We start from the raw sequence: 12,576 nt of genomic DNA, 5'->3' as shown, positions 1-12,576 counted from the left end.
GGATTATGTCAAAAACACTGCCCAGATTTTTCCCAATAAAGGAAAGATTTGCCAGCAGTCTTTTATGAAGAAATTGTCTTTTGAACTGAAACAAACAAGTTGATCTTTCTATAAATTCCTATATAAGAAATTTCTATTATCAATGATAATTGGTGTCAATTCTACTCAACATAATATTTGTTTATAATTGGAGGTAAATTGATGGTTGTATATTTAAATAAAAAATGAATTTGAAACTGATTGAATAGTTGATAGTTGCATTAATTGGCCCCAAAACAATAGAAAATTGAAATATTCTGTGGAACTAACATAAGCAGAAGTATAACTGGATGGCAACTAAAGCATTTTTGTAAGTAACTGGGAATGGTAAATGGCAGACGTTATTCAAAATCTTTTTATTTTATTTTTAATCCACCTAATGTACTTGCCTACTCTTGTGTATACACCTGGGTATTTGTAATGAGCACAACTAATTCCCCAGGACACAATTCCATGAATGACTCCATCACAAATCAACGGTCCTCCAGAATCACCCTGCCAGGAGTAATAGGAGGAAATCAAAATCAGTGAAAAGGCATCAATAATTTTAATTAGATATTAGCCACTTTCCTGTAGAATTTCAAACAAGGGAGTCAAAAGCAAGAATAATCTTCAAGTGAATCAGAGTTGGGGGCAAACAATTTGACCAGGACATTCAGATATAATTCAATCCCTATTTTAAAGCCATACACTTTGTCCTTAATTTTGCATTTTTATTAGAAATTGCTTTGTCCACACTTAGAATGGAATGTAAACTTGGCATGCTGTAATTACACTTTCCTGCCAGTAGTGTTACTGAAGAAAATAACTTGAAATAAATCAATGTAATCTTCTCAATGTTTGGCAATTAATCTAACTATTAATTCTAAAATCTTACATCTGCACATACTCTCACAGCAAAGATTAATCAAAATTTATTTTCCATTTAGCATTAATTTAGTATTTAAAAAGATTCTCAATTTTTTTTCTTCCTCTTCCAAAGGTATCAACTCTTACTGCGTGGCTGCATTCCCATGCGCCTGCTGCAACTCTTACTGCGTGGCAGTTTTACAGACATTGATCTCTGGTACATCGTCACATTGGCCATTCCTTCATTGGATATTGAACTACAGGATGCCATTAAAACGCTGTTTGATTTCTTATCCAATATCCACAGATGCACTTTCTACAATGGGTGAGGAAATTCTAGATCATTGTTCCCTCCCTAGTGCAAGGGTTCTGAGATTAGTTGTAATATTCCATGGTTAATCATCCTAATTCAGCACAGACCATGACTGAAACCTTCTAAGTCTGTAATGTTTGTTAGATCATGGGCCAAAGGGTCTGTTTCTGTGCTGTATAACTCTATGACTCTATGGGCCAACTAGGAGCAGCATGCTTTTTTTGACCAGGAATTTGCAGCGTGCATCTAAATTCTAGCTCTGTTTTGATCTATGTTAATGTGTTTGAAACCCCCAGATCAAGCTGAGTAAGTTCATGACACAATGACAGCTTTTTGAATTAATTTGAAGTGCTGCATCACAATGTGAAACATTTTACAAGCAGTTTGGATTGGAATATCATAGTGAAAAGTGACGATAATTAGGTCATATTTACAGAGACACAATTATTGAATACCTGACAAGAGTCTTTGCCCCCTGTTCTGTATCCTGCACAAATCATGAAAGGATGCACTCTTCCACCATATGAAGAAGGTCTATTGCACTTATAGCGAGAAATAATTGGAACCTCAACAGCCATAAGCACATCAGACAGGCTATAACTGAAAACAGCGGTGACTCCCCAGCCAGAGACTGTACATAAGGTATTTTCAGGTACCATTTTAGCAGTAGCTGGAATTGCTACAGGGCTGATATATGCATTCTGTGTTGCCGGCCTATTAATCTGATAAAAGAAAAGTGTTACATTTCACACATGTACAGTAGATTTGCTCAACAGATTTACTCAAGTTTTTGTCTTTAGTATCAAAGTTTGTGTTTAAGCTTTATTTTGTGTACATATAAAGAATAGTAACCCACTTAGACATATCCATTGTAATTCATGAGAAATTCTTCATATATAAGGATTTGTAATCCATTTCAGATGCCTCTCTACCATATTCTTAGATAATATTCAATCAATAAATTTTCAGTTTGATTTGTGAAAAAGGCACAATGACGTCCCCTCACACTGTGCTAAAATACTTTAATTGCTTACTATGAAAGCCCAGGAGACAGCGCAGTTCCCTTCACACTCCATCCTTCACCTGGAAGTGTATCTTCACCCATATCCTTACATGCATTCACCCCACAAAAATCTCATAGAATATATTTAGTGCTTGTGTGCACCCATCATCACACCCATTATGGGCTGCATGTTGATACTTGGGCTTTACATAGAATCACATAAAATGTTACAGCACAGAAAGAGGCCATTCAGCCCAATCATTTCAGTGGCTGTCAGTGGCAATGGTTTGTGCCTGTCACTATACGCAGCAACACTGTAAACAAATGCAAGAACTTTTTCTCTGGTCAGTAACTGACTTGTGATTTTATTAAGAAGAATGTCCAAAGGGAATCTTCTCATTTGCCTATGGTGTTGCTCGGTGTAATGATAAGATTAAATCGTTCCCACTCATGTCCCAAACAAGTGTATTTTTCAACAGGATAACAGTCAGTAACTGGAATTTCCTTTCCCACTTTAGAGATGCATTAGGTGAATTGCAACAAATTCTACTGGTGCCCTACCTGAGACCAGATTTTAAAAATTGTGGAACCCTGCAGGAATAGGGGTGGAATTCTGAAAACAGAGCATAAAAAAATTCCAGTGTGGGAGTCACTTCTATCTGTCCCACCTACATTCTCACAGCATTTTAGGATCATATCTGGACTACCGAGGGAATTTAACTAACTATGGCCCTGATAGGCCCTGTAGTATCTGCATCTGATGAGAGCAAGTTTAGATTTTAACGTGTGTCACAAGTGCCTCACACCAGGAACGAATTAAGGATCTGCTGGTGTGAAAAAGAAGAAGGATTTGCATTTATATAGCATTTGTCACAACCACAGGACAGCTAATGAAGTACTTTTGAAGTGCAAATGTACAGCAGCCAATTTGTACACAGCAAGAACCCACAAACTGCAATGTGATAATGACCAGATCATCTGTTCTAGTGATGTTAGTTGAGGGATAGATATTGGCCAGGACACCGAGGAGAACTCCCCTGCTCCTCTTCAAAGTATTAGAATTAGAATATTACAGCGCAGTACAGGCCCTTCGGCCCTCGATGTTGCGCCGACCTGTGAAACCATCTGACCTACACTATTCCATTTTCATCCATATGTCTATCCAATGACCACTTAAATGCCCCTAAAGTTGGCGAGTCTACTACTGTTGCAGACAGGGCGTTCCACGCCCCTACTACTCTCTGACTAAAGAAACTACCTCTGACATCTGTCCTATATCTATCACCCCTCAACTTAAAGCTATGTCCCCTCGTGTTTGCCATCACCATCCGAGGAAAAAGACTCTCACTATCCACCCTATCTAACCCTCTGATTATCTTATATGTCTCTATTAAGTCACCTCTCCTCCTCCTTCTCTCCAACGAAAACAACCTCAAGTCCCTCAGCCTTTCCTCGTAAGACCTTCCCTCCATACCAGGCAACATCCTAGTAAATCTCCTCTGCACCCTTTCCAAAGCTTCCACATCCTTCCTATAATGCGGTGACCAGAACTGCACGCAATACTCCAGGTGCGGTCTCACCAGAGTTTTGTACAGCTGCAGCATGACCTCGTGGCTCCGAAACTCGATCCCCCTACTAATAAAAGCTAACACACCATATGCCTTCTTAACAGCCCTATTAACTTGCTAAATACTGGGCAAAAAGTTCTCCTGAATGTTAGGCCAAGGCCCCATTTGCCCTCTCAGGTGTACATAAAAGATCCTATGGCACTACAAAAGCGAGATTCTATGGGCACAGTGTAGGGATGTCCCACAAAGATAAAGGGTGGTACTGCCAAATCTAGAGCCCCCTGGTTATCTAGAAGCTTACAGGGTAAGGTAAAGCAAAAGAAGAAAGCTTATGACAATCACAAATATCTTAATACTTTAGAAAGCCTAGAGCAGTATAGAAAGTGCAGGGGTGAAGTAAAAAAGGAAATTAGAAAAGCAAAGAGAGGACATGAAAAATTATTGGCAGGAAAAATCAAGGAAAACCCGAAGATGTTTTATCCGTATATTAAGAACAAGAGGATAACTAAAGAAAGGGTAGGGCCTATCAGAGATGTACAAGGGAACTTATGTGTGGATGCAGAAGATGTGGGCAGGATTCATGAGGGTCTGACATCCCTGAAAGTGGGTAAATCGCCAGGGACAGATGGATTGCATCCCAGGTTGTTAAAGGAAGCCAGGGAGGAAATAGCAGATGCGCTGAGGATCATCTTCAAATCCTCACTAGATACAGGAGAAGTACCAGATGATTGGAGGTCTGCAAATGTTGTACCATTGTTTAAAAAGGGTGTGAGGGATAAGCCAAATAATTATAGGCCGGTCAGTCTGACCTCGGCGGTGGGTAAATTGTTAGAATCAATTCTGAGGGGTAGGATAAACTGCCACTTAGAAAGGTGTGGATTAATCAGGGATAGTCAGCATGGATTTGTTAGGGGAAGGTCATGTCTTACTAACTTAATTAAGTTTTTTGAGGAAGTAGCAAGGAAGATTGATGAGGGTAGTGCAGTGGATGTGATCTACATGGATTTTAGTAAAGCATTTGACAAGGTCCCACATGGCAGACTGGTCAGTAAAATGAAAGCCCATGGGATACAGGGGAATGTGGCAGGTTGGATCCAGAATTGGCTCAGGGACAGGAAACGAAGGATAGTAGTCGACAGATGCTTTTGCGAATGGAAAGCTGTTTCCAGTGGCGTTCCACAGAGCTCAGTGTTGGGTCCCTTGCTGTTTGTGGTATAGATTAATGATTTGGATTTAAATGTGGGAGGCATGATTGGGAAATTTGCTGATGACACAAAAATCCCGTGTAGTTAATAATGAAGAGGATAGCTGTAGACTCCAGAATGATATCAATGGTTTGATTGAGTGGGCGGAAAAGTGGCAAATGGAATTCAATCCAGAGAAGTGTGAGGTAATGCATTTGGGGAGGGCAAACAAAGTGAGGGAATACACAATAAACGGGAAGATATTGAGAGTGGTAGAAGATGTGAGAGACCTTGGAGTGCATGTCCACAGGTTCCTGAAGGTGGCAGGATATACAGTAGTGAAGAAGGCATATGGAATGCTTTCCTTTATTGGCCGAGGTATGGAATACAAAAGCAGGGATGTAATGCTGGAACTGTATAAAACGCTGGTTTGGCCACAGCTGAAGTATTGCGTACAGTTCTGGTCACCACATTACAGGAAGGACATAATTGCTGTGGAGAGAGTACAGAGGAGATTTACCAGAATGTTGCCAGGACTTGAAAGTTGCAGCTCTGAGGAAAGATTTGATAGGCTGTGGTTGTTTTCCCTGGAACTGAGGAGGCTGAGGGGTGACTTAATTGAGGTGTACAAAATTATGAGGGGCCTAGATAGACTAGACAGGAAGGACCTGTTTCTCCTAGCGGAGAGGTCAGTTACCAGGGGGCACAGATTTAAGGTGATTGGTAGAAGGATTAGTGGGGACATGGGGAAAAACATTTTCACCCAGAGGGTGGTGGGTGTCTGGAATTCACTGCCAGGAATGGTGGTGGAGGCAGAAACACTCAACTCATTTAAAAAGTACCTGGACCGGCACCTGAAGTGCTGTAACCTGCAAGGCTATGGACCAGGTGCTGGAAGGTGGGATTAGTTTGGGCAGCTAGTTTTTTTAGCCGGCGTGGACACGATGGGCTGAATGGCATCCTTCTGTGCCATAATTTTTCTATGGTTCTAAGGCCAATTTTATTAAACTGAGGAGTGATTTAGCGAAAGTATACTAGAAACAGCTACTTGAAGATAAATCAGTGTCAGAACTGTGGAAGGCATTCAAAGGGGAAATTCAAGGGGTTCAGAGTAAACATGTTCCCACAAAGAAAAAGGGTGAGACGGTTAGATCCAGACCCCCATGGATGTCAAGGAGCCTGCAGGGTAAGATAAGGCAGAAAAGGAAAGCTTATGTCTGACACTGAGAACTGAGGCAGAGACCCTCAACTCATTCAAAAGGAGTCTGGATATGCACTTCAAGTGCTGTAATCTGCAGGGCTACAGACCAAATGCTGGAAGGTGGGATTAGAATAGGTGAATTGTTTTAGGGTGGCACAGACACAATGGGCCAAATGGCCTCTTTCTGTGCCTTAAACTTTCTATGATTCTATCTCATTTGAAAAACAGCACCTCCAATAGTGCAGTACTCCCTTAGTACTGCACTGCAGTGTCAGCCTTGATATTTGTCCTTAAGTCTTAGAGTGGGACTTAAACTCACAACATTCTATTTCAGAGGTGAGAAAGCTACCAACTGAGTGACAGCTGACCCTCAGAACTCCTCCCTACTGGTTTGGGATCAGAATTCCATCAATAAGGCAGACAGCATGGTTCTGTCAATGCAGGCATGGGCCACTGTCCCTATTATTTAAATGCCCCAGTCCTTGAGGTTTCGGATGGGATCACAGCCAAGTGAAAGCAGGAGGCAGAGATTCCACCCCATTGTATGTCAAGGGATATAACAGAATTTCTAAGCTGGAAGCTCCCAGTTCTATCTGACATAGTCTCACACTGAGCTGGGCACTCACTCACAGAGTCTTCTCCTGTTGTGATAACTTATCTGATTTTACAGCCAGTTTTACCTGTTAATGTAAACACAGCAATACTGCGCCAATGACACTTGCTGTTTAATGTTACTCATTCGCACAACTTACTTTCAAAAGCATGATGTCATGTCTGAATGTTACGGGATTGTATAAAGGATATATGATAAGTCTAGCCACCTTGTAGAATTTTTCATTCCCATCTGACTTGGATAAACTATGTTCACCCAAAATAACTGTGATGAGGACTGGTCTGGAACAGAAAAAAAAATCACTGACAATAATGAGCTTACTTTTTATTTTTAAAACATTTTATAATTTACTTGTTATTTTAAAGTAGACATTGTAATTTATATTTGCTTGCAACCTACGGTTTCATACAGTGAGCTGCTGACAGGATCCATCTGGGGTTAATTAAAGTTCCACTGCAGTAATGCACTGATCTTATCTGTAAGGAGGCTTGATATGGAATAGAGTGAGGGGAAACTTCAGATCCTCCAATGATCCTGTCTTCAGCTAAACCTGGGAAAAGTACATTTTACACATTTTAAAAAACTGATGTGTAGTTTCTACCAATCTACACTGTCATGGGATAAAAATAATAAACTGTGAAAGCCAGGAGTCTGACACTTGATTTTTTGATTTAGATTCAGAGATACAGCACTGAAACAGGCCCTTCGGCCCACTGAGTCTGTGCCGATCATTGACCACCCATTTACACTAATCCCATATTCCTACTACATCCTCACCTGTCCCTATATTTCCCTACCACCTACCTATACTAGGGGCAATTTATAATGGCCAATTTACCTATCAACCTGCAAGTCTTTTGGCTTGTGGGAGGAAACCGGAGCACCCGGAGGAAACCCACGCAGACACAGGGAGAACTTGCAAACTCCACACAGGCAGTACCCGGAATTGAACCCGGGTCACTGGAGCTGTGAGGCTGCGGTGCTAACCACTGCACCACTGTGCCGCCCTTTAAAAGCACTTTAAAAGCAAATTTTGACAAATGAATTTTCCTGTGAAAATAACACTGTTTCAACAAATAAATGGTTTCCAAATCCATCTCGAGTGCTGCAACCTGTACTCTAGACTTGATGTAACATGTAATTATACAAACTAACACACACACATAGAATTTTAAATTAATCCTGATATAGTACAGACAAAATAAAGCACTGTTGGAAAATCTGAAATAAAGACAGAGGATACTGTAAAATGTCCATGAGGTAAATCAGCATCTGAAAGACATGTTAATGTCATTCTCAGCAGAATGGATAGAAGATGCCCCCAGAAACAAACATTAACCTTTCACTTACTTTCAGATACTGAGCTCACAATGTTAAAAAAATAAAGCAATTAAAAAGTGATCATATCAATCCAATTCCTTGCATTCTGATTTGCCTCCTGAATATTTTCAATTTTGAGGACATCCAACTCAAAATTCTGGTTGCACCAGTAAAGAATCTTTCAAACCAATTGATCTGAATATACTTGAAAAGATATCATTGGAATTTAGAGCAAAGATCCCATGGATAAAGAAGTTGCTTTGCCATGTCAACGTTCCAGTTTCTTATACTCCAAGATTGGTCCCTCACAGCCAGAACTGTTATCAGAGAACCTTGTGTCAACATGAAGAATATACTATAAACTAATCACAAACGAAATCTAAGCAATGTATATCATATCCAGTCTTGTCTCCCGCATTAAAAATGTAGACATAAAAGGAAATATTTCAATTGAAATCGTACAATATATGACGGGCATTCAAGTCTGATACAGTCTGATTGACAGCACAAATGACATACACTGGACTCCGTGCGAATTCCAGCAGAAAGGAGGCCTGTAGGTTGACAATGAACCTCAGTTCTGCTCCATGGGCTTGGCTGAGCATTTCAAACTCCTGTCTAATGCCAGAGGGAGCATCACTGTTCTATGCAAAAAGCTGCAAGAATGCTGCCCCATTTTGTAGCCAGTCGGTGCATAGAATCAAAGATCCCATCATCCCAGGTGTCTGGTGTGAGGGGTCTCAGGTGGAGCTTTAGGACTGGTATTATTCTAAGGGAAGATGTGCAAATTCTAAAGAGGAATCACCATCTTTGTTTATCAGTTTTCTAGCAGCTTCATTTCATAACTAAGAACAGCCTTGACTGAAAACTGAAATATTTGAGCTGACACATCAACCCCTAAGGAAGTTTGCAGCACCTTCAATGTATGTGGTGCATTTTTTGTGGTGTCACCATAATTTTTTCTCCTGGTCCACTCCTCAATCACCCCCGACACCTCATTCCCTTCCCACTGCACCTTCCCATGCAATTGCAGGAGGTATAATACCTGCCCTTTTACATCCTCTCTCCTCACTATCCAAGGCCCCAAACACTCCTTTCAGGTGAAGCAGTGATTTTCTCGTACTTCTTTCAATTTAGTATACTGCGTTAGCTGCTCACAATGTGGTTGCCTCTATACTGGAGAGACCAAACGCCGACTGGGTGACCACTCTTGGGTCTAAAGGGATCAAAAGGTATGGGGCGAAAGCCGGAACAGGTTACTGAGTTGGATGATCAGCCATGATCATAATGAATGGCGAAGCAGGCTCGAAGGGCCGAATGGCCTACTCCTGCTCCTATTTTCTATGTTTCTATGTTTCTAACACCTCCGTTCAATCCGCAAGCATGACCCCGAGCTTCCAGTTGCTTGTCATTTTAATTCACCACCCTGCTCCCATGCTAACATTTCTGCCCTTGTCTGCTGCAGTGTTCCAGTGAAGCTCAACACAAGCTCGAGGAACAGTATCTTCATCTTCCAATTAGGCACTCTACAGCCTTCTGGACTCAACATTGAGTTCAACAATTTCAGACCAAGACTGCCTTTTTGTTTTATTTTATTTTATTTTAGTTTTTTTTGACCATGGACCTGTCTTAAACTTGGTTTTCAGGTTTTTGCTTTTGGGCAGAGCTGTTCATTATTCTGTCATTAACACTCTCTCTGGACAAATATGTTGTATTTCCTACAACTATTAGCACTCCCTTTGCCTTTGTTCCGTGACATCTTTGTCATTTAAGCTCTCCTTCCCTCTATCCTATCACACACCTTCCCTTTTGTTCTTTTACCCCCCCCTCCCCCTTTTCACTTGCTCAAAACCTATTTTATTTCTAATCTTTGCCAGTTCTGATGAAAGGTCACAGACCTGAAATGTTGGCTGGGATTTTACAAAGCTCCCGATGTCGGGCTCCATGCCAGGGGTGGGGGCTGGAAGATCATTCTGGCAGTGGCCTGCTACGGAGCCCGACACCAGGAGGGCTGGGCCCGATCTTCTGGGCGGTGGTGACGCTCCATGGCAGTCACCCCGCTGTTGGCCGCGGGATCCGGATTAAAATATTCAAATTTTCAATGTATACATTTAAATAAAATTGACTCCAATCTTACTGTCGGGCCTTGATCTCCTGAACAGCAGCCAACACTCACACACCTTCACTTTCCCGTCTGGGGAAAGCAGGCATCACAGTGGTGGAGAAGTGGGGGTGGGGGGGGGGGAAACGGGGTCAAATTTATATCATTAGCGCAGGGGATGGTGGGAAGGGGTGACCTATGCACTTTGTCCAGTTTGGGGGAGGGACAGGTCAAGTGTGGAAGGTAATTGCTTTGTGGGGGAGAGGGCAAATAATGAATTTTATTGTTATTGGGGGGTGGGAAAGGGGCCGCAGATTATTAATCAGTACAGTGGGGGGGGGGTATAACTTAAAAAATTTAAATTAGCTGGCAGGGCTTTAAACATGGCGCCAGCGCCTGCACACACGCAACTGACACCATTCCCGTGTTGGAGAGCCCGCCCCCTCCACATGATTGGGGGGGGGGGAGAATGCCTTGACTGGCATATTATTATGGGCCACCGCGAGGAAGATCAAGGCGGAACGGTGGCGCGCGGCCCGCAAAAGCGTGTCGCCATTTTCTTCACCCGCCGCCGCTCCCAGTGGTGGGTGCATAAAATCCAGCCCATTAACTCTGCTTCTCTCACCACAGATGCTGCCAGACCTGCTGAGTATTTCCAGCACTTTCTGTTTTTATTTCAGATTTCCAGCATCCACAGTATTTTCCTTTTATGAAAAAGGGAAAAACTCATTCTGACAAAGCACACACCATACCATTTAAAACTGCCACATTGATTTTTTTTTACGCATTATTCATTCATTTTTTATGAGTTCCAATATGAGTTTCACTTGTCACTGGGCTGCTTATAATAAATTCAAAGTGTTATTCATATCACAGCCACCCATGAGCTGAGTCTCACCTTACCTTGTGCAATGCTCAGCAACACCAACAGCTTCATGTATATAAAGGCTCCCATTCTGTAATATCTGTGAGAAACACAAACCAGAAACACTTCGTTGCTCACAGATATAGCTTACTACTTAAAACTCAAAAAAACTCCCAAATGGCCAATCAAGTTCATCCAGAGAGCAATTGAGTCATACAGACAGGTCTACACTGGTCAGGCTGAGATTGCTAAAACAGTACAGTTATTATAATTGAATTAAGATGGGGAGAAACAGTAAACCAGTTTTCTTACTCCTTCTCACGACCTGGTGACCTTTACTGAAGAGGTAGATGTAGAATAGCTTGCCTAACTCACTTTGATACATGTAAACAATAACCCTTAGATAAGGTACAGTAGGTTGTGTGGTGCCCCTGAACCTAGAAAGTTACAGGACTGAAACAGGCCCTTCTGCCCACCGAGTCTGTGCTGACCATCAACCACCCATTTATACTAATCCTACATTAATCCCATATTCTCTACCACATCCCCACAATTCTCCTACCACCTACCTACCTACACTAGGGGCAATTTACAATGACCAATTTGCCTATCAACCTGCAAGTCTTTGGCTGTGGGAGGAAACCAGAGCACCCAGCAGAAACCCACGCAGACACAGGGTGAACTTGCAAATTCCACACAGGCAGTACCCAGCACTGAACCCAGGTCACTGGAGCTGTGAGGCTGCGGTGCTAACCACTGCGCCACTGTGCCACCCCAACTTGTACCCTACTAAGAAGTTAACATCTTCAGGAGAGGAGGGAAAGGGAGGGAAGAAAATTGGCAAGACGTTAAAAAAAAGTGCATTAATAAAATAATAAGTAAATAAAGCTCATCTATTGTCCCGAACAATATTTAAGCTCTGGTTTCTACCCAACAGTTAAACATAAGAAGCATTTCATTTTTGAGTACTGTGAATCTCACAAAATCCCTCCAGTACTGCAAAAGCAAATTGGAAATAAATAACAAGACAAGTCTGACTTATTTATAGTGAAATTTCTTTACTCTGTTCTGACATGTAATTATGTTATAGAACTATATTACATTAATCTCTATTTAAATCACTTTCATGTTTTTTTAATGAGCTATACGTACCTTCATGAAAGGAAGACGACCATATAACCAGACAATCTACACCCTTTGATCTGCTTTGTCACCTTAAAGCGAAAACTGACAAGGTTCATAGTTCTTTTCATTATATATACCAGTAATATTACACTGCAGCATTACCAAGGTAATCCCATTGTAGACACTCTGGCTGAGCATGCCTGAGGGAAATAGCAGTACAATTGATCCTTCGTAAATGTACAATTTCTTAAACTAATTCTAGAGTTACATCTTTTATCACCAAGTGTTAAGGGGGAAATCCAATTCCATTGTATTATTTCTGGTAAAATAAGCCAAACAATAGATTATATCTTTAATAACTTTGTAAAAACAGTTATGAATACATAACCTTTACT

General features: G+C 41.4%; 1 protein-coding gene across 1 annotated transcript; it reads right to left on the bottom strand.

Moving 5' to 3' along the window:
• Positions 1–217: 217 nt before the first annotated feature.
• Positions 218–12,256, bottom strand: LOC137351875 (trypsin I-P1-like). The gene is made up of 6 exons (XM_068016750.1): positions 12,209–12,256; positions 11,095–11,156; positions 7,170–7,320; positions 6,910–7,051; positions 1,657–1,923; positions 218–534 (listed from the first exon to the last, which is right to left on the bottom strand). Exons 2-6 carry the CDS (start codon positions 11,144–11,146, stop codon positions 385–387), a joined length of 762 nt encoding a protein of 253 aa, XP_067872851.1. The 5' UTR covers positions 11,147–11,156; positions 12,209–12,256; the 3' UTR covers positions 218–384.
• Positions 12,257–12,576: the final 320 nt, after the last annotated feature.

Source organism: Heterodontus francisci, chromosome 37 (assembly GCF_036365525.1).
Source record: "Heterodontus francisci isolate sHetFra1 chromosome 37, sHetFra1.hap1, whole genome shotgun sequence".
Taxonomy (NCBI): domain Eukaryota; kingdom Metazoa; phylum Chordata; class Chondrichthyes; order Heterodontiformes; family Heterodontidae; genus Heterodontus; species Heterodontus francisci.
This window is presented reverse-complemented; position numbering and strand designations above follow the sequence as displayed.